The 23,426-nt window shown below is 33.2% G+C and overlaps 1 protein-coding gene across 1 annotated transcript in view; it reads left to right on the top strand.

The window, feature by feature from the left end:
- LOC129231291 (centaurin-gamma-1A-like) overlaps positions 1-23,426 on the top strand; it is a 361,060-nt gene that overhangs the window by 281,782 nt on the left and 55,852 nt on the right. The window contains exon 5 of the mRNA XM_054865578.1: positions 12,892-13,033. Within this exon, the coding sequence (XP_054721553.1) occupies positions 12,892-13,033 (142 nt within the window). The remainder of the gene's footprint in view (positions 1-12,891; positions 13,034-23,426) is intronic.

The following is a 23,426-nucleotide window of genomic DNA, read 5'->3' on the forward strand; positions in this document are numbered from 1 at the left end:
GGAAAATGGTCGTTGAAAGAAATGTTTTTCAAAAATGAAAATGAGTGGAGGAGGAATTTCTTGTGGGACGGAGTGTTTTTTCTCAAAAGTAATTCTTCGCTAAAATGCTGCTTAAAGTTCAGATTTGTGCTTTTTAATATACCCCTTGAAATAGGATCGATGAGTTAAATTTCATTCTTGGTTTTTGTTTTATTTCCTTGTTTTTGACGAACTGCAATTTATGGATGTGTAAGTTTTCTGACGTTAACTGCTTCGCAATTCCTATGTTCACCTTTTGTTCATACAATCGTTTTTTTTTCTTTTTATTCAGAATACAACTTATTTTGAAAAAATAGTTTCAAGAGTTATTTTTGAAATAACGGTAAAATATTTCTTATTATTCCTTTGCAATTTAAGGGTTTTTTTTTTTTTTTTTTTTTTTTCATTTATGTGCGCTCCTAGCCGCCGTTTATAAATAAATAATGCGATGAGAATACATAAAATGAATGTAGGCTTTAGTTTCAGAAAAAAAAAGGAGTCATTGTAAAATAGAAAATTTTAAAAGTTGACATTTGAGACGGAGAAAATATATATCGTAGTCTCTCCCTCCAATATTTTCTGAGAGAATTTCTGATTTTGTTTTTTTCAGACGAAATGTGTTTCTTGTTTGAGGGACCTTTACTAGTTTATTTCAGTCTCATGTGTCACTTTTTCATTAAAAAATATTTTCAACGTTAGTTTAACTGTCTCAACTTTTTTATGTTATAGTCCATGTCAATCCAGTTTACCTTCTAAGTCTCGGGAAGTTTTTGAATTTGACATAGATTAAAATTTTAAAGAAGTAGGGGAATGTGGGGCAAAGTAAAATAGTTAAGATGGCTGAGCTTTTTCAAAATGAACAAATTGAATTTTTTTTTTTTTTTTTTTTTGAAAATTACAGAGCATAAAGAGAGAACATTGTATTTTATAATTAAACTTGCACTGAAACATTATTTTTCATTTTAGCAGTAAATTTACTCCTTCAAAAAAAGGTGGGAAAAGTTCACTTTTTCTCATGGGGTAAAGTGAAAAATAAAATATTTTTCTAATGAAGCATTTTTAATTCAATTATAAAAAAAAGTGATCAAATGAATCAGTAAATAAAAGGTTGAATGAATAAAGGGAAAGATAATGAAACAATAAACGAATATATAAATAAATAAATTACTAAATGAATCCGTAAGTGATTAAACGATTGAGTGAGTAGGGGATAGTGTTGTACCTTCGGACACTTTTCATATTTTAATTTTTAACGTCAATTATTTAAATCAAATTTAAAATCTAAAAGTCACATTAAAATACTCCAACATATTTCTCTGCAATATATATATATATATATATATATATATATATATATATATATATATATATATATATAAAAATTCACACAGTTTAAAAATAAAATATTGCCAGCCATTTAAAGTAGTTCCAAACTGTCCCAAAGTACAACATCCTATTGTACCTTGGGGCACATCCTATTGTACCATACGAAACGCTTCATGATTCAGGAAACAGCCATATACTTAAACCAATTTTTCACCAAAAAAAAAAAAAAAGTTTTTTTTTTTTTTTTACGAATGAATTAAATCATGAATTATTATATAACATTAAATGTGTTTAAAAGATTACATCAGATTAGAACATTTTTCTATGTTCCTTAACATATCTTAATTACTAATAACCATGCATATGTTGTACTTTGGGACTTGTCCTAAAGTGCAATATGCTTAGCTGTCCCAAGGTACAATCACCACGTGATTTAAGAAAAACCAAAACGGTGGTCAATCTAGATGCACTATCATTATTTTCTCATAACCAAAATATTTAAAGTGCTTCTCTTTTACAACAAAATAAAACTCAGTTGATTAGTTTTACCAATACAAACACAGAAAATGAAATAAAAATGGAGAAAATATTTACTTTGGAGTCATGAAATTTTCTTTCGCTCATAAAATCATAAATTTAACTCATTTGATGCTGATTGTCACTATGGCATCATTTAGTGGTGAGGGTTACTATTAGAGATTACAAAAAATATGGCTGTTAGAACTAGATTCTTAGAAATTAGAAGTGTCCCAAGGTACGAGCGTTCCAATGTACAACTCTCCCCTAACCGAAACAAGCTATTTCACTTAGCGCCGCATGTACTTGACTAGTTGTGCAAAATATTTAAAATACAAGTAAGCTAAATACTGCACTAAATATTAGAAGGCCTCAGTTAATATTTAAACTGTTAATAACAAGAACTTTATCATCTTATTGTACCAAAAATAATTTTTGACTTACAACAAATATTACAATAAGCGTATCACTTTTTGAAAATTGCCTGTATTATCATATGCTTTAATCTTCGGCGGTATTTTTTTTCCTGACTGAATAGACTACATGTGCTACTACATAGTTAAAATATTACTGGTGGTGCTGAAAGTAGAGTAAATATTTCACCATTTCACTTTTCGCCGCTATTTCACTTAGCCCACATTCCCCTTCGTCACAGGCGTATTTTTGTTTCCTCCCCTAAAAAGTTCAGGCCTAAAATACAGTCTACCAAAGCAACCGGGACGCCGTTTCTCACTTGCGATTTTCTACAAAATGATGAAATGCTTTCTCTTTGGAACGGTACACGATATTTTGTTAAGGCTTTTTTTTAATGAAAGATAATCATTTTTGCTTTAAAACATATGCACCAAAAAATGTTTTCAATTTTTCTTGCTACATCGTTTTTTTTTTTTTGGGGGGGGGGGGGGAATTCAATTTTTGATTTTTTTTAAAGCCTATTTCAGGAATTTTTCGTTTATTTTTTGTTGTTGATCATTGAATACTACAATCTCTGACGAGGAAAATTTGAACTTATGAGTTTAACAGGTTTTAGAGGCATTTGAAAAAAAAAATGGGAACTGATGTGATATACCCCACCCTTGGCGACTTTTTCCTGTTGGCGCCAAGAAAGCGTCGCCAAGAAAACGATGTATGACGACATATGTCATACATCGTTCTTAGCGATGCTTTTTTAGCGCCAACAGGAAAAAATCAGATAAAAAAACATGATCAAAGCACTTCAGAACACAATATATATAAAAACAACATAAAAGCACAACAAAAAACATCACGAATATATGCTTCAAAAATGTACAGGGCCGGGGTTTTTTGTAAACATATTAAAATACAATGAAATAAATTATTGTATTAATTACAAGTCGAAATTAATGCATTAATTGTTTTTTCATCATTTCTCCGGGATACGAGCCCTCGGTCTCATAGTACTTTCGTAATGAGACCGAGGCAGGGCCGGCGAGCCGAGGTCTCTGGCTCGCCAGGACCTCGCTCCGCTCGGTCCGTTATCCCTCCGACTGTTAATATACATTACAGTCGGAGTATGGTCACAGTTATGTATATTTTCATGGAGACACCCAAGGGTGGCTCCTTCCGTTCAGTGTACAATAATGACACAGTTTTAAGTGTGAAATATGCACCATTATTGTGCAGATTTATTAATAAAATTCAGCATTTTTAAGAGTACAACCGAAAGAACTTTCAATTGTTAACATAAAATTCAGTACCTAAAGGAGGCACGTTAATAGAATGTCTAAATAATTCGTGGCATCGATAAGAATTAACTTTTAGAACAAAATAACCGTACTATTTCTGTAAAATTAATTTACATACAGTAAAAATAAAGTTAAAAACTACAAGAACCCCTCAAGGATTTGTAAAAACAAAGAATTTTGGAAGTGAGAGGTTTTTTTTTGAACTCTAAAATAAAGAACTTACCTTTTTATATGGTATAAATATTCACACTCAGTCTAAAACAATACATCATATGACAATGGCACGTTACAGATACACACCACGTTGGAGTTAACTTTTAATTAACCTTCAAGTTTGAAGAAACTGGCATTTTCTAATGTTTTTACTTCAAAACACAACTACTGAATTTAAACTAACACAAAATAAGCATTCCTGTAAGGTATATTGCACGAAACAACACCACGTATCTCTCCTGCGTGAAACCCAAACAACCCAAGTAAACAAGTTTGAACAGATCTGTAAGATTGCCTTCGGGTTGCTAAACACAGGTTAGTTTGGCCAGGGATGCCATGCATAAAAAATTATCGCCTCATTGGCGAGAAAAATATTTTAATTTTGTGCAAAAAAATCGAATGTCGCCAAATGGGGGGGGGGGGGGGTATATCACATCTGTACCCTAACAATGAGAGTTTTTCAGGAACTCGTATGTATTGTGTCTCTAAAATTCAAAATGTTTATTTAACAGCAATTGGCCAGAAGACACTTTTAATTTAGTTACATAGCCGCATTTTCCTTTTTAGTTGCCACATAGCCAGGATTTTTATTTTGTTGAAAACTGAAAGACACTAATTCTAAACGAATGTTTCGGCACTACACAAAAAGTTTGCCTGCGGCAAATGGTTTCAGCCGTCAAAATGATTTTTGTTTTAAATAAAAATAAAATTTCTGGATGAAGCGAACTCTAATGATGAAAATGGGGCTTTATAACTAAATTAAAAGATTTTCCTCGCTAATTGCTACTAAATAAAATTTTGAAATTTCAAATTTACATTTACATATAGTCCTTGAAAAACTCATTTTTTTTTTCAAATGCCTCTGAAAACCGTTCAACTTTAAAGCAGAAGCATTCCTTTTCAGGGAATATAGTACTCAGTGCTGATGATTAACAGTTGGAAAAAAAATTATAATAATAATAACAATTTTTGAAATTTTTGTTTTTGAAAAAAATTCAAAAATTGATTTTTTCCCCAAATGAATGTAGTCAGAAAAAATGAACACATATTTACAAATGAGGCAGTGAGAAGCAAAGGGATGTAAGTGACAAAATTAAAACTTTGGAGATAACCAGCACAAATGGTAGGTGAACCCCTTCTCTGTCTTGAGGCAAGAGATGGTTCTAGTAGCGCTGGTAGGTGCTGCTGTACAGCATGATTTAGGAAAAAAAAAATCAATGAAAGCCTACCTAGAACGTATCTTTATAGTCGTTTCACTCGAAACTTGAAAATGTCCACTTACATCCCTTTGCTTCTCACTGCCTCAAATGGTGTATATCGTTTTAAAGATAAAATAATTTAAAAACCGTAACAAAATATATCGTTCACCGTTCTGGAGATAAAGCAGTCTGAAAATTCTGTCGAAAATCCCAAGAAAAATGGTGCCCATGTTCCCATCTTTGGTGGGCTGTGTCTTGGGCCAGGATATTTTTTGGGAAAAACTAAAAAGTCCCTAGAACTTACTTTTTTTTCTGTATTTCAACATGTTAAATTCAAAAACTTCCAAAACTGCGAAGGTAATTTTCTTTTTTCGCCTGAATTGACATGCTTTGCTTTCTGTGTAGGATTTTATAGTTTCATTTAGAAATTGTGGATAGTAAATAGTATTGCGTTTAAAATATTCACTGCTTTTGACTGTTTGTTATCTTTAACAACTGTTTCATAATGGCAAATGATGAAATTCAATTTTGAACATTACATCACACAATAAAGGTTAATGTGTAACTTTTTTACATGACATTCAAGTGCATAAAATAACCGCCAGCTCACTTATTCCAAGTTCTCGGTATGAAATAACTGAGCAGCTGACAGTGTATGTTATGTATTTCTGCCTTAGCCCAGGCTTAGGGCGGTAACTTACTACAAAAAGACATTCAAGTAGCCAAAATAATCAGGGAGTTTTAAAGATTTTAAAAAAGAAACTACGTCTAAGGGATGAAGCATAGAGCAAATATCACGTTAAATTTTCCTTTCGATTTTTTATTTTGAATCGTGATTAATGTATTTTTCTCTCTTGAAAAAAAAATCTTCGTCTTCTTGTTTTATTTTTTCCATTGTATTTTCATTTTAATTTATATCTTATTTCAATACGTGAGTTTTTCTGAAAGTAATGGTTATCATCTTAAGTTTTGGAGTTTTTGATACATTGTGATACATACTTTCTAAACAGATGATAAATGTTTAAAATTGATCATCCGATTATTTTTGCATTCTAGTTATTTTTAACAGATTTACAAATAGTATTTTTGTCTTGTATTTAATTGCTAAATTGATCCATTATATGCTATAGATGCAGTGTGGTTTCGATGGATTTTTTTCCGCTATCACTTTGAAATAAGTCGAATTGTTTCAAGTAATATGTGAAAAACATTAATGCAACTTATAGCTATATTAGTTAGTTTAAGAGACTATGGCAAAATATTTGCTAAACTACATAATTTGGCTTAAGGAAATCTTTCAGTAACATCATAACTAAAAAAAAAGCCTTTGATACTTTCGCCATTTAGATTAGTAGGACATGTTTGGCGAAAGTAACATAGGAACTAATTATTGTGGTCACGCGATAAGAGTCAAAACTGAATGAAAATCGATGGTTAGTTATGATTCTCGACTGACAAAAATATTATTTTAGCTTTGATTGGATGCGTATATAACGAGCTTTTAACTCGATTCATCATTGGGAAGTTAAAACTTTATAAAACTTTTATACAGTCGAATCTCGACAATTCAAAGCTTATAACTCGAATTTTCTTTTATCTCGAAGCTTTAATCGGGTCCCAAACTCTAGAACTACCAATAACTCGAACGGTTTAGCCGGTCTCTTGGGACTTCGAGTTATCGATAATTCACTGTACTATGTTTTATTTATATTTGCTGTAAGTAAAAACAGCATGCGTTTTGATTTTATCGTGTTTCTTCAAAAAGAAAAAAATCATACCCTTTCTAATTGAGGCCGTGAGAAGCAAAGGGATGTAAGTGGACTGTTTAAAGTTTCGAGTAAAACGCGTTTAAAGTTCAGATCCCAGCTAGGCTTTTATTGAAATTTTTTTCTAACCCATGCAGGACAGCAGAACCCACCAGAGCTACTTTGCTACTAGTACCATCTCTTGCTCTGAAACAAAGGAGAGATTCTCCTACCATTTGTACTGATTATCTCTAGATTTTTAATTTTGGCACTTACATCCATTTCCTTCTCACTGATCAATTGTATATTTTTTCTTTTATTTTAATTATTTATTTATTTATTTGCTTTTATTATAAAATTAATACAGTTGACTGCCGCTACAACTCGATCCGACTTACGCGAAATGGCTATAACGCGATTTTTTCAGCAGTAAAGAATTTTTGAGCTAGCTCGAATTCCTCACCCGCAACATGAAAATTTTCGGAAGGGAACCGCGGTGTGTAAGTTTTTTTCGTGAATGGACCTTCATCCCTTTAACATCACTGAGAGCAGAAGTATCCACACCGTACTAGTCTTTTATCACTTATACAAATAACTACTTCTCATTTTCCATTATTTTTTTTTATATTCTCAATGCGAAAGTTAACGAAATGTAACGACACCTAAGAGCGCTCTTTCATCTAAAGTTGGTGAAGTTAAAAAGAAAAAGAGAACGTTTCTGACAATTAAAGAAAAGGTAAAGATTCTCGAAAAGCTGAAGCTGAACCAAAAAATTGCTTCGAAGCGTAGCACAATAAATAGGTATGATGGTATGAGTGAATCTACCATTCGTAAAATTAGAAGTCAAGAAAAAGGAAATCCATAAAAGTTCACCGATTAGTAGTATCCAAGCAAAATGCAAAAATTATGAAAATTGAAGCTGCTCTTTATTATAAATTAAAGAAACCAGGAAGAGGGGTAATGCCATAGATGGAAACTTTATATAAGATCCAATGAAGCAACTTTATTTAAAAATATGTTAGAATAACGGTTTGATCACGCAGCATAAATCATCATCATTTTGACTTTTTTTAAGTTACGAATATCATTACTGAATTAACTGTACAGTACAACTATAGGGCATTTGTTTTCCTTACTACATGCTATACGTACGGTACTGGTTTATTTTATGTCTTTCTTTCCCATTGATCATTGTTTTTGTGCATCATAGCAGAATTTTATGTTGAATAAAACGTTTTTTTAAATACAAATAAAAATTCAGTTCTTTATGTAAGAAACAGTAATGTATAGTTAAGAAAATGTTTTTAACTGTATAAGGTGGTGTTTACAAGTGTCTAAAATGATTGGTTATGTTTATAAAAGTTTTTACACATACCCTTTTCCACAACGCGAAATTTCGACTTACGCGAAGGGTCTTGGAACGCATCCCTCGCGTAAGTCGGGACTCAACTTACATCTACTCAAATGAAACTGCAATGCATTAGTGAGTATCACGTCCACAAAGCAACTTAAATAAGACTTCGGCGGATATTAAAGAAAGCAAACAAGTTATGCAGGGTGATTCTGAACTCTTGGGCAAAACTAAGGGGTGATAGAGGGGAGATATAAGAAGCTAAAATTATATAATAGCGTTGGTCGCAAACGGAATGCTAACGCACTACGTGCACACAAAGCCAGAAGTTGATGGACGCAAAACAGGTAAAAAATTTAGTGTACAGAGACGATTTCGTACAGCATTTTAGTTTTTAAGAAAAATGTAAAGTGGTTGCGGCCTGCAGCTGTAATACATTTTTCGCACTGACAAAGAATTCACTGTCGTAATAGCGAGCCGTTTCGGCAGTTTCATCGATCGTTGCGCCGATAATAAAAGTTATCCTTTTATAATAAATGTTAGTTTACGCTGCACTTGTCTTTAAGTTATAATTAAACTTTTTTCGGAAAGATTTGTATTTTTTTTCTCTCTCATGAAACTTGCTGTTGACCCCACGTTTGTGGAGTAACCCCTCGTTATATCGTGCTTGCCGGGAAACAACAAAATAGTGCGATGCATCCGAAAACGCGATATAACCGAGGTCGTAAAAAGTTATCAATTAACGTACAAACTAATTATATGTGCGCATACAAAAAGATTAGTTTATTATCATACTGGCTGCGTCGCCCGGCTTTTCACGGTGTATCTCGAAAATAATATTTATGTCAAGTGACGCGTATTCACCAATTAGGCTTGAACAAAAAAAAAAAAAAAAAATCTGTAAACTTTCCCGACAGATCGCAGAAAAATAACCAAAAGGGTAAAAGTATATAATCTCTCAAATACAGTAAAACCCACAAAGCAAAAGCAATAATTTTATTTGTTCACACTCCAGAAAAAAATGGCAACAGATTTTTCATCTCAATAATTTTATTCACGCTAATTAAAACTGAGCTAGCGGCTTACGATAAATTTCCGATTTAATACTGATTTTCCCTTATTTAAAAATGATTATAACTTTCCTCATGGTGATTTTAGGGGCTTGGTGATTTCAATTCCAAAGGAAACAAAATCTTCGAAAGGGTATTTTTTGCGGGCTTTCGAATGAGACTAAAATCGAACCAATTGGATAATTATTGTATGGTAGAAAGAGCCATTTAATGCCATTTTCGCGTCCTAAAAATTAAAAAAATTCGAACGATTCGGTACTTTTTTGGCATTTAAAAATCCCCTACGTTCCTTCTCGAGTGTCTACGTGCGTCCCTATCAAATTTGGTAGAGATCCGACGTAAACTGTGAATTTGTATAAGAAACATAAATACACACATGAAAATATACACATATATTTTTTGTTTTATTTGTATATATTAAGACGATTTTTTTCAATAAGACATAAAAAATATTTCTACCAATTTTTCTTTTAACAAAATTGAAAGAATTTAGAATACTAATTCTATGGTTTTATGGCGGAATTCGAATAGAAAGTTGCAGCTTAAAAAACTGCAACGAATAAAGTGTATGGAAAACAAGCCAGTTTTCTTCATTGATTTAAAAAAGAAGAAAAGAAATTTTACATTTTCTTTCTCTGTGATGTCACGTGCAAAACAACATTTTTTTAAACATAAGTTTTTGGGAGACAAAAATTGCGCGATACAATGAGGGGTTTCTGTATTTTTTATCTATATATTGTATACATAAAGGATATACGATGTTTGTTTGTTTGTGCCCAGTGCCCAGGAGGCTCCATAGCACCTATAGCTTTGAAATTTGGTGCAAAATTCGAACGTACGCGGGGAATCAGTGCCTCGAAGCCCGTTTTCTAAATTTCGAATTAGTTTTTTTTTAAAATTAATTTTTTAAACTAAAACGTCAAGGTATGAAGGATGAAAATTTCTTCTACATTTGAACGAAACCATTGCCTGATTGGTGATATTTTAATAGTTGAAATTGTAGCCCTGACTCCAGTGGATTAACCCTCAACTCCAGTAGGTAGCGTTCATTGTTGACCATTTTTTCGTTTCTTCATTCCCCTGAAATGACACAGTCTTACCAGTAAAACAGTTAACTTACCGGGTCGAGTTCAGCGTTGTCACGATAAAGTCTTTCCTCACATGTTAAACATTACCAAAACACATTATCAAATTATCATGCCGTGGCGCGAGTTTCATTGTTGAAACACGCGCGTTAGTCAATCATCGGCTATTATATATCAGAGGATATAACATGCAGTAAAATAAGGTATGTGCTCTCCTTCTTTCACTAAACGCGATCTGGGTGCGCTAAATATGTCTCGCTGTCTGAAAACAGCTAATATAATATTGAGATTGTACACTATCAGCTATAAAACCACCAACTGAGTTTCAATTCTTGGTCAAGTTAATTAATGTAATATACTCCATCCTGGTTTAGAATAAATACCAACCATTCTATTAGAGACAGAGCTAAGCATGCGTGGGAATTCTTTTTGCATCAAGATAGTTCCCAAAAAGTAATCCCCCCCCCCCCCCAATGTAATTGATTCCGCCAATTGCTGGAAAAGGTACATTTTGTGGTTTTAATAGCGCATAGTTAACAAGCTTTAAAAGTAATTTTATAATAGGCAAGTTTTCGATTTTTCAATTTTATTTTTATATGATAGAGTAACGTGTATGAACATCATAGGTGAAAAAATGTTTGCGATACGATAAGTAGTTTTTTTTTTTTAAATTAATTTTTAAAGTTCAAGCGCTTGTGATGTCAAATGGCATAGGAAGTGACGTCATGCGCTCTTCCGGTAGGGGAGAAGCCGAATGTCACGCATTCGACTTCGAAGATGAAACGTAAAAGGCTTCCTCGCATTAAACTCCTCGCGTTTCTGGAACATTAAACCTCTCATCCTCTCGGAAATATTCGAATATCACCATTGATATTATTTGAGGAAGATTATTTAGATTGTGCTTTAACGAATCCGGCCTCCATAGTGTGTTCAAAAGGATTATTGAATTTCTAAAAAATAAAAATATCAGCGCGCTCAAAATGTCCCTAGCGAAAACAAGGGATCTTCGGCGGAAGGCTGCCCATTCGCGCCCTGTGACGTAGGCTCGTGACGTTTCAGAAGAGCGCACTTTTGCGCGTGGATTTTTAAAAATTCATTAAAAATCAACCACGGTGTTTTAAAATTCGGCGATGGTGAATTTTTTAGTTTTGAGGGTCAATTAACAATATCCAATAGCCAAAAAATGAACATTTAATAGGTTGCAACTTCCCTATTTTTCCCCAATGAGTAGAAATCGATATCCTAAATGCAGTTCTAATTTTTCGCATATTTGTAACCATATTCGTCGTACCTGAAAGTTTTTGTAACCGTATAAAAACATTCATTTTTAATCGAACTTGTTCTTACATGCAATTAGATTATATAACTAAAGACCTTGTAAATTTTGAATCACTACCCACTTCAACAGCAACACAATAAAAAAGAATATTCCATTGAAATTTAGATCTTTTTCCAGAGCGGAGGAAATTGACCCAGAGATAGGAAACTTTGCATAGTAATTTGTGTTAAGAGTTTACCGAGTTAAAGACAGGACAGGCTCGTTATTTCGAATTTTCCGGGGGTGGGGAGGGGGGGGGGCGTGAACTCAATGAATTTTTTTCGGAAAACCACGAAACCACGCCCACTTTTATGTAAAATTATGAACCTGGTTCAAGGGGTGAACTGATGTCGCTAATCTGATTAAAAATTCGAAGTATTGCAGCTTATGAGGTTTGTAGCTACTTTGTAATGTGTCACTCGTATTTAAGGAATTTTATCTAACATTCTCAAAATTCAGGCCTCTTGCCAGAGCAGAAAAAAATAACTCACAGACTTCCAATTTTGCGAAGTAGTTTGTTAGGAAGTTACAAAATTACCGCGCTAAGGCTTCAAGCGGAATTAGAAATAGTTTGTAAATTTTCTCTTAATTTGATGTTTTTCTAAAAATCTCAAAAATTCAAGTCTCTTTGCCAGAGCAGAAGATCACAAAGGCGGTGAAGAACTCAGAGTCACGAAATTTTTTAGTAATTAGTGTTAGGGAGTCACAAATTTTCCGCACTAAGGTTAAGTACTCTTCAAAAATTCGATTTTTTCGGCCCACCCTAACATATATTGTTGCTAACCACGAGTTTGAAAACAATTTTCGAGCGTCCCAAGTGCTTTTTTTTTCTATTCTCAAAAGATCGCTTTTAGCACATTTTCTTTACGTTTTTTTATTATTTATTTTTATTTTTATTTTTTTTTTAAATGAAAATGAAATTCTGAAATCGTGATCAACTAAAAAGTATGGCACAAACACTAATTCCAAATCATCTTTTAGCTTGTGAAGTCACTATATTTTCTCCACTCCATTCATTGCGTACATGAAATTTGCATATTTTCTTTGTCTTTTACAGGAAAACTTAAATGTTTACATTCTAGACGTTACGGCATGTACCTTTCATACTTTTTTTTATGTTTTAAAGGCGGTCCGTTCGATTTTCCCTTCTATGGGTTTAACGCGTGAACTAACTTTATTTTCCTTGTTTTTTTAAAGGCAATCTATTTGATTTTCTCATTTCAGTTGCTGCACTTATAAACTTTTCATATTTTCTTGGTTTTTTTCATCTTTTTTATTTACCTTTAACCTTACGAAATTAAAACTAAAGTGCTAAGTGGTATACGTTTTTGATTTCTTTAACAGTTTAGCTGTTGGGTGGATGCAGTGATTTATGTGTTCAGCCTCGAAAATGAAGCCTCTTTTAATGCCATCTACAATTATTATACGAAGATGTCGCATTATCGAAGTCCCGGCGAGGTGCCTTTAATCTTGGTTGGAACTCAAGGTAAGTAATTTTATTTTGTAGGATGTTTAGATAATTTTAATTTTGTGGTGAAAGTTTGTGGACTTTCGTCCTTCTAGTTATAAGAATGCAGTACTATTTTTCGTATGGACTACCAAGAAGTCTGGTAGAGTTAAAGTTCTACAAAAACGCACTAACTACATATACCGTACAAGTTCATTAATCTGAACTGTTACCAATGAATGGGAATGAATCAATGTAAAAAGAGCTTAAAACATGTTCAGTCAATGTAACAAAACAGAAGACTTGTTTAGTCATTTTAAGAAAACGCTCTGAGTCAATGTAACAAATCATAAGACACGTTAAATGGTTGTCTTATGTTTTAACGCTAAATTAAAACTATTGCCAGCGTTCGTCTCTTTCGCCAAAAAGTCGAATATAATACAACTTCGCTTTTAATCAAACCATGATTGGCTAATTAAAGCTCTAATTATTTGTGGTAAATTGGTCATAGATTTGTGTGAAAGGAGAGGCAGTTAGAAACGTGGAGTAAATTTAAACGAACTGCATAACCGCGTTTTTGAAATATTGAATCCTTAACTGGTGAAGTGGAGTGCCTTAAACCCCAAAAGTAAATTTTTTCCATTCAAAGGTTTTGTGACGCTTAAAAATAGGTACGGCTTAATATGTAGATATATGTCACGTAGGGTTCTGTTTCGGTTATATTTATATAAATAAATAATAAAAAAAAATCATTGGAAGTTTTTCTGCTTGAATTTGCTAAATTTTGTGCAGTTCACAAGAAATATAATGTATATGTTACATACACCCCTCCTGATCACTTGCGTTTTGCGTTACAAAAAAAAAAAATCACCTCACCATTTTGATGGTTAAAACTTAACTTTAGGTGGGTGACGACTAGGCAACATAGGAAAGACATTCAGAGAGTTCCATGCTTTTCCAAACAACTGTGTAGGTAATAGTAATAAGCTACGATCTACCGCCCCACAGCCGGATCTTAGGCAAAATTCTAAGCGAATACCGTGGCTATTTCAGACTGACTATCCCAAACAAGGGTGAAACTGCAGTAAATGGCTGCGGTAGCAAGTTTTTCTTTATTTACTTCCGACTTTGTAGATGTCCCAATTGTTTCAAGATAGTACTGTGAAAAAAGTTGTTTAACGCTATGTGATTTTACATTTTCATCTCCTACAGATCTATAAACGTGAAGTAAGTTGACTACTACTTTTATTTCTCCTGTGATAATGATAATGATGTGTCCCTGTTGTGCATATGAAAAGCTTTAGATTGCTCCTAAGCTGTCGAAGACAACTTCGGCGATCTCAACAGCTTTTTCTGAAAACATTAAATCCTCTGGGTCTTCTGGGATGATCGCGAAATGCTTGGCCTGAATTGCTGGGCTGACGAATATATTTTGAGGAGACAGTTGAACATTAGGGTAGTTTAGGCAGTTATTTGTGTTTCTTTGTCCGTCAGTTGAGATTTTCATTTCTTTTACGTGCTTTGTCCTTAGTCTGGTTATTATTAATACTATTGCACGATTACTGTTTAGAGCTGGGATGGAATATTTAAAATTATTGTTGATAAGACTTAGGCTAGCAACTGCAGTGGCGTCAATGAGTGTCGTAGAATGTTAATAAGAACGTTTGGTGTTGAATATTATCTTCTCCTCAAATTTTAATGTGAAAGTTAGGTGCTTCTTTTACCCTTACCCCATACATATTACACCCTAGGTTGTTGGAATCAAATAAGCTTGTCATACTTCCTAGTCTTTAGTGTAGCTAAAAAGTTTATTTTTTTATTTAGTTGGCTTAGTGAAGAATCAAAGTTTTGTATCATATATTGCAAAATGTGTCAAAGACGTATTTCGTGTTACAAGGAACACCTTTGTCAATGCGATTGTCTGACGAAAAGTTGCTGTTACAATGAAATTGTTTTGTGATTTCTGCGTCGAGCAGTTTAGCTGTTTCGTCTTGAGTCAATAAGTGATGTATGAATTTAAAACGAAATATACCAAGATTTTGTTACTTGAACCGGGAGCTCTTACACCAATGAATGAGGCGTACAGGTGACGGTGTTCTACCCTTAAACCCAGCCCCTAATGTAAATGTATATAATGTAAATAAATTACATTCTACTCATTTGTTACACAGAAAGTATTTGGTCGTACAGAAAAAAGTAGGTAATAAGCAGTTTTAATTAGAGCGAGAAAAAAAAAAGTCCCCTCCCCCCTCCTCGATTGCCAGATATGCAAAGCGGAATAACAAAAGTGTATTTTTTGCTGCTTTTTGCTGTCCTGCGTTCTAAGGAAACAAAATGAGCGAATTTATGAAAGATTCCCGAGTTTAATCATCACAATAGTGGCAGGAGGTCTTCATGTAAGGCCTAGAGGGCAAAATTATTTCGCGATTCACTCAAGAATTCTTTTCATCGCTCGCAGGGACAAGAATAGCCATCACTCATCACTTTCAGAAGTGATAAAAACCTGTGTCATAAATCATTGCTTGGGGCGTTTATTCATTTCAAAAGATTGACTTAACATGCCTTGAGAGAGATATATTTTACAGTTGAATTAGTTAAGTGCATTGTGGAATTCAATCTCAATTTCATGTCCAATTCTCGATCTTGTATAAAAATCTATTTTAAACGAAATACGGTTTGAGTTATTGATTTATGCTTTGGTGCTAGATTGATGTTGGACTCTGTTAACGATTTTGAAAAATTAAGAGAGTTTGTGTCGATCATTTGTTGCAAGATCTATATATATATATATATATATATATATTATGATATAGAACAAAAAAATAGATAGTTTAAATTATTCAGCTTAGAAGCACCTGATATTTCTACTGAAGTTGACATATAAATTTGGTTAATATTATATATATTCAGTTATATTATTTTATATGTCCATCCGTTGGTGCAGCATTTCGCTGCATCAAGAGCTTCAAAGGTTTGCTCCAAATCCATCAAAGGTTTGCATCAAAAATTTTCTAAGCCGCAGCTTGCAGAAGCATACAGTCATGTCAAAAATAATTTTACCTGCGTAAAATCGAAAACGTATTTTCTTGGTTTTATGAATTAGCGTGGAACATAACACAAACACAAAGGAATTTTTTTTAGAATGCTGCATGTTTATAAGCAAAAATAACAAAAAAATCATAACAACTAAGAAAGTTCAGAAAAAAATAAAAGAAGGTAATACATAATACGGAAAGTTTAGAAAAAAGTAAAGAATATATCCGGGGAAAAAAAAAGGCGTATGCTTTAATATGGCGTTTTCTCCCTTCAATTGTATGCACAGATCACAACGTGATTTAATGCTAGCAATAATATGGTTAACCATAGTTTTGACTATTAAAATTCAAGAATATGGTTCCAATCCCGTGCTACTCATTTTACAAAATATAGTTCAGATTATTCTGCAACGAGTTAAGATTAGAAGATTTTTTGAGCCACGATCTTTGCTTAATTTGCTTTCATTTGGCCAGGAATTCGTCATCATTACTTAATGGAGGTAGGCGTCTATTATATTCTTTACATATAAAGTCAGGTAGACATATACCTTCAAATAAGTCTTACATATTGTTCCTTAACTTCGTCTTGATTTTGATAGCTATGGCCCGTCACCAGTCTCAGTTCTGTTTTGATTATTTTTGCACCAATTCAAGCGATCTCTCTTTTATTGTAAAGACCGTGATATACATACCATGGCTTTCTGCCACAAAAGCCCTTACTGCTTTGGCTGTATACAACAGTTCCGGAGTCGCCTTCATGTTCATAGTTGCTGCCAAAAATCAGTCTTGAGATGCAATACTTATTCATTTACGACTTAGTCCAGGCCTCCTTACAGCAGTTCCAGAATGCTGTTATTGGTTAGAAACAGTCTGTTTCAAAATACGAACATATTATCCTGCTAAATTATGTTTTACCCTTCTTTGGAAGATCAAATAATGCATTCAAACGATACTTTGGAGTCATAACTAAACCTTTTAATTCCACACTGAACCATAGCCGGTATTAAATAAATATGCTCAGTTATTTTCTTTAGCGCAAACGCTTGATTTCCCGTTGGATTGCACTACGCCTTGATTTGCGTCTGAGAAGCCTTTTAATCCTTTTTGACTGGATAGTGATAGTTGTGCTTACTTTTCACACTCCTTGCATTAATGTATTTTATTTCTTAACCTGGAAACATTTTACCCTTCTATTTCTTTCACTAGTTTTTTATTTCTTAAACTTTCAGTGTTTTAAAGGTAATTTTTCATACTGTAAGATTTTGTCGTGAACACGCTCACACTGAAAATAAATGGAGGGACAAGCTGAACTGTAAAATATTTTTTCTACGATTGACAAATAAGATCACAGCCATACATAAGATTTTGTTATTTCTTTTCCCCTTGTGACAAAACAATTTTCAAAATGAAATATATATATATATATATATATATATATATATATATATATATATATATATATATATAGAGAGAGAGAGAGAGAGAGAGAGAGAGAGAGATAGAGATAGAGAGAGAGAGAGAGAGAGAGATATTCGTGTGGTCTGTTTTGCAATAATGAGTTGTTCACTATAGTGAAATTCTCTCTAGGACTAATGGCAAAAATAGTTCATTTCCAACACTGCTTTTGATTTAGCTGCTTCTTTAACTTCATGCTGCTTATAAAATCATTCGAAGTTAGTTCTTCGTGTAACACTTCTTGAGAGTGCTTTGCTTAACACGGCCTGGGAAACTCAAAACAGCTCTCATGCATTAATATTCTTGAAGTGTAATTTTGAAATTTCATACTTCTGAGAAAAATTATTGATCGAAGTGAGAAAGAATTTACTTGCTTTATGAACTTCATTATTTAGAGCAAAAATGCGAAGCAAAATATTCCTTTTTGTTTTGGGTCTCTGTGCCATTAAAAGTTTCATGCTCATGGTTATCATAGTTCTCATTTTGATTTTCCTATTTTACTCCATCACTCTCTAAAAGATGCTGCATGTCGTATAACTGTTCGAAAATAATACTACTCATAGACTAAAGACTTCTTAGTAATTTCTTTTTCTCAATAAGTTTCTGCTCTGTGAAAAACGTGAATGTCTATTGATTACTTTGTTACGTAAATTGGCCACTGCTCTCAAAAATTTTTTCTGCGTTGATATTGGTATGTGTACGTGTGGAGTTTTGAGTTTATGGATTTTCAAAGCATATTATTTAAGATTATAGTTATCTTTTCTTGAAATGTTTTTCGAACTATTGTTCACCCTCTTTTATTTCAATTGTTTTATTCAAGTACATGATCCGGGCGACTGACGAATTTCTTACGCTGCTTGAAATGTCTGAGTGCCTTAAGTACCTGCATTTAGACAGTGTCCAGACAGCTGTGTGTTATTGCCCCCATGTACTTAAATCCCCCCCTCAGTAAAGATGAAACACGTATTCGAATTATGTTTCGATGCGGAGATCTGTGCTTTTCTGTAAAAATCTATCATCAGAAAAAAAGTCTATATTTCACATTCCCGAGTCATAATTTATTAAATACGAAACCATTGCTTTGGTCTTAAAATAGATTTTCCGTAATAAATGTAAGAAAAGAAATTTCGGCGCCGAACAATCGGGTGACGAAAGAGGGCGCTGTATCGATCGATTCCTCAGCCGCGGGCAGACATGGTCGTCATGTTTCGATGAGGGTCCTGCCTCACGGTAAGCCTGTTCCATCCACCTCTTGCTATTTCTAATACAGTATCCAAATACTTCGCAATTTGATTCAGACTCCGTGCTATTTTGATGGACTTGATTTCGTTTCTCTCTGTTTAACTCGATTACTCGACCAAAGCCGCCGATTCGGGGAACTGTTCAGTCCTATGCCTATTGCGGGTTTTTGTTTACGAATTATTCATTTCTAATTATAGAAGAATGAAATATATGTGCGTAACTGTTTCAAGCTTTGCCGATAGATCAGTCGAGCCGAGTGTTTCGATTGGTATGTTTTTTTCGTCGTGCTGCTGGGGAAGTGGGTTTTAAAGGGGAGATGGGAAATTTTGATTGGGAATCGCGGTAATCCTCTAGTTAAAAATAGACAATAGTTCTAATGCGGATAAATACGTCGTTTAAGAGCGCAATATCTAGTGAACGTTTGACCTTTTGAGCAATGGATAGCGTTTGTGTTTTCTGAATTTTCATTAAGAAATTTTTATTGAATGTAAGTAACCTTAAATCATGATTCTAACAAATGATCTGGTAAATTTGTAAAGAAAAATTCACCGCGCATATACCTTAACATCGGTAACTCCATAGGTGTGTAAACAGAGAGAACACAAATGATAATTAAATATTTAACTGATTATGTGCAATTAATTCCGAAATAATGATGATAATAAATTATAACTATCATAGTAATAATTAACTGATTTTGTATTGTAAAACCTTTTCAATGGTAGATTAAACATTTTACTACCCCATCTAGTTTTGGTCTCTTAAGAACTGTGTTATGTTCATTATCAAATGTCGTTGTGTATGACTTCAGCTGTGTAGATGTGTTTCTGCTTACACATATTTATTTTATTACTTTTATTTTTTATTGAACGTAATTATAATAATTGTTTCATACTTATTTATACCGAAGAAAAGTATTGTTTATTTTAGAAATGCCTTGTTTTTTGTTTGTTTAAAATGATCTTTGATGTGCATGATTTTTTTTTTTTTTTGTCAAATGAAGCATTATGAAGCGTGACGGTTTTTTCCGTATAATATTCTTGTAATTTCCCATACAAGCAAAAGTTTCCATGGGTCATTGCGAGCGTACGATCTACCATAGAGTAAGTGCACTTCGGGCCCCTCTGACGACTATTTCCTGAAATGACCTTAGTTTTGAAAGCATAGTTTTGAAATACCCCTTCCCCCAACATATACAATTGAGGCAGTAAGAAGCAAAGGGATCTAAGTGGCAAAATTAAAAATTTGAAGATAACCAGTACAAATGGAAGGTGAACTTCTCCTCTGTCTCGGGGTAAGAGGTAGTAACTACACCATGGTAGATGCTGTTATACAGCATGATTTAGAAAAACTTTTCAATGAAAGTCTACCTTAGGCCGTTATCTTTAAACTCGTTTAACTCAAAACTTTTGCTTCTCAATGCCTCGTTTGTTCTTAATTAAGGTGTCATTCTAACAAAGCTTCCTCTTCGAAAAGACCGTTACCTTTGTTAAAACTTAATATCCTGTTTTTAATTTTTCTTTATTTCATTTCGTAATATTACGCTCTGATTCGTAACCTTATACGCTATTCAGTGGACTAAACAACAAAAACTGGTTTATTGTTAGTGTTAACTAGCCTTCAAAGTCTCAAATATTGCTTTCAATAGCCTATTTTTCTTAGCGTTGCAAACATCGGTTTGATATAATGCTGTGCATGAAATCTAAAACAATTTTTGCTAAAGTTTTGATTTCACGCATGCTTACTGTTCATGACAATTATTTATTCATATTTTTAAAATTCATTTCCAAAGCATTTCCTTTAAACTACCACTTTTCTTAACGACTGACTCCCCACTTAATAATGGATGATCGCTAAAGATATGTTTAACTGCATTTTAATCAACACAAACATCAACAACATTTTCTAATTATAGCTGACATTTCAAAAATAATCAAAATTTTGACACTTTTGAAATGTGTGTCGTAGTAGCTGCTATTAATGCTAGTTTCGGTGGTTTCGTATTAGGGTGGGCCGAAAAACGTCTTTTTTTTAAGTTGTAAAAGTGCGGAAAAATTATCAACTATATAGACAAAAAAAAAAAAAAAAAAAAAAAAAAAAAGATCAAAATCGGTTGACATCTTCCGGTTTCGTAAGTTTGATAAAACATGAGAAAAACTTATTTTTCGAGATTATTTTTACTTCCTTTTCCAAAAAAGGAAGTATTGTATTCGCGAAAAACTTTTCACTCAAAATTCGGTCTTAATTTCCATTTTGCTCACCACCGAATTTTTGTGGAGTTTTTTTTTTCAACTCGACCACACGCGGATAAGTGCCTAAGAACGGATAAACACCCGAAATATCCATTTTGACGATTCCCGAGTTAATTACAACGAATTTTCTCGTGACGTCCGTATGTACGTATGTATGTATGTGCGGAAGTGCGTATGTGTGTATGTATGTCGCATAACTCAAGAACGGTATGTCCTAGAAAGTTGAAATTTGTTACGTAAACTCCTAGTAAGGTCTAGTTGTGTACCTCCCCTTTTGATTGCATTCGGGTGTTTCTAAAGGGATCTTTCGCCCCTTTTTGGGGGGAAATCATTGTTAATTTCGATGTATACTCAAGTGGTTTTATAATTTGGCGGACACTTGGTGATATATGGCCAGTCTTTTGGTCGCCAAATTGGCGACAAATTTGGCGTTTTTTTTTTTTTAAATCTGGTTTCGATTTGGCCACTGTTGGTGATATTTAGAGAGTAAACTATTGAATCACATTAAAATTGTCAATAATGGGAAAATGATATTAAAATTGGAGTAAAAGGAAGTCATGTGATGCACACATCAGCTCGTTTTAATTTGGAATTAGATGCTTTCGCAATGTAATAGTTTGTAACGTCTTCAAATAGAGCTTAAAACATTGTGTTTTAATTTGGTTTAGATTAGTTGATATTTTCCGGTCCCGCATAAGCCCCAAAATTTTGCCAAAATAACGAAAAAGTTGCATTTTTACGCATTTGATAATTAGTGTGTGAATGTAGACTTTAGTAGTTTTTTCACACGAACTGATAATGAGGTAGGAAAAAACTGTCTAAAAATTAAAAAAAAAAAAAAATCCAAAATTGATGTTTTTTTTTCTTTTTTTTTTCATATTTTTTCAAAACACACGACCTATCCGCAACCGGAAGATGTTAACCGATTTTTATATTGCTTCTTCTTCTTTTTACTTCCTTTTACAAAGTAAATGAAGTATTGTATTCGCGAAAAAATTTTGACCCAAAAAATAGGCCTTATTTTCCATTTTGCTCGCCCCCGAATGAATGTTGAGTTTTTTTTTTTCAACCCGACCACACGTGGATATATGCCTAAGATCGTATAGACACCCGAAATATCCATTTTGCGACCCCCGAATTAATTACTACGAGTTTTCTCGTGACGTCTGTATGTACAGTACGTATGTATGTGCGTATGTGCATATGCGTGTGTGTTCACGTATGTATCTCGCAGAACTCAAAAACGGTATGTCCTAGAAAGTTGAAATTTGATACGTAGACTCCTTGTGGGATCTAGTTGTGCACCTCCCTTTTTGGTTGCATTCGGATGTTTCTAAGGGGTCTTTTACACCTTTGGGGGGGGGGGGAATCATTGTTAATATCAATATCAATGCAAACTCAAGTGGTGTTACAATTTGGCAAACACTTGGTGACATATCGCCAAGCTTTTAGTCGCCAACTTGGCGACAAATTTGTCGGTTTTTTTTTTTATAAATTTAGTTTCATTTTGACCACTATTAGCAATATTTGGAGAGTTAGACATTCGAATGTGATTCAATGGTTAATATTGGGAAAATTAATCTGTGTAAAACGTTTTTTTCCTTCAGTTCTCAACAAACTTGGGACAAAAATATTTAAAGTGTTTCTTTGCTTACTCCAAGGCACTACTATTATCATTAAATTAGCGTAAAAGGAAGTCATGTGATACACACATCATCTCGTTTTTTTTCTTTTCTTTTCTTTTTCTTTTTTTGGCCTATATAATTCGCTATTTTTCTACGCTATTACAACTTCAAAATGAAAAGATTTTTTTTGGCCTGCCCTATTCCGCACATCAGCATTTGTATTATGAATGCAATAAAACCCTTTTATTTAATAAGTTGGGAAATAAACATAATTTTTGATGACTGAAACTCGAATACAACTCTGACATTCGTATTAATTAATCTTCACAATGGCTAATATTTTGTCGCTGAAACTCTCGGAAATTTTTTTCCAACGAGTAAAGATGAAGATTAGCGGTCGACACTCAACAAGTAGTATTTTAATGCCATTAAGTTATATTTTACACTAATGCCATTAATTAGTCAAATTAACTTTCATTTAAATTGATAGTTTTTATGATTCAGTAGCAATTTAGAAGCTAAGTTTGTTATTCAGTAACAGATTTGTTTACAAAAAATTAGGCGAATAGAAAAAAAAAGACTCTGGTTCTAATACATCAGTTCGTTTCTAATCGCCACTAGCCAAAAAAAAAAAAAAAAAAAAAATCCCAATCTTGATCTTTACCAGCATGTCAGTGTAAGAAAAACAATTAGATAGCATATGCAAATAAATTCTGGTGTTAAGTCTTAAAGTTTAATATAATGTATTTGTGTAATTCGTCTTTTTCCTTGCGTTTACTATCATAACTTAAACCATTCTCAAAAAGGTTGCACGAATATGTAG

This window comes from Uloborus diversus, chromosome 10 (assembly GCF_026930045.1).
Source record: "Uloborus diversus isolate 005 chromosome 10, Udiv.v.3.1, whole genome shotgun sequence".
In the NCBI taxonomy this organism is placed as follows: domain Eukaryota; kingdom Metazoa; phylum Arthropoda; class Arachnida; order Araneae; family Uloboridae; genus Uloborus; species Uloborus diversus.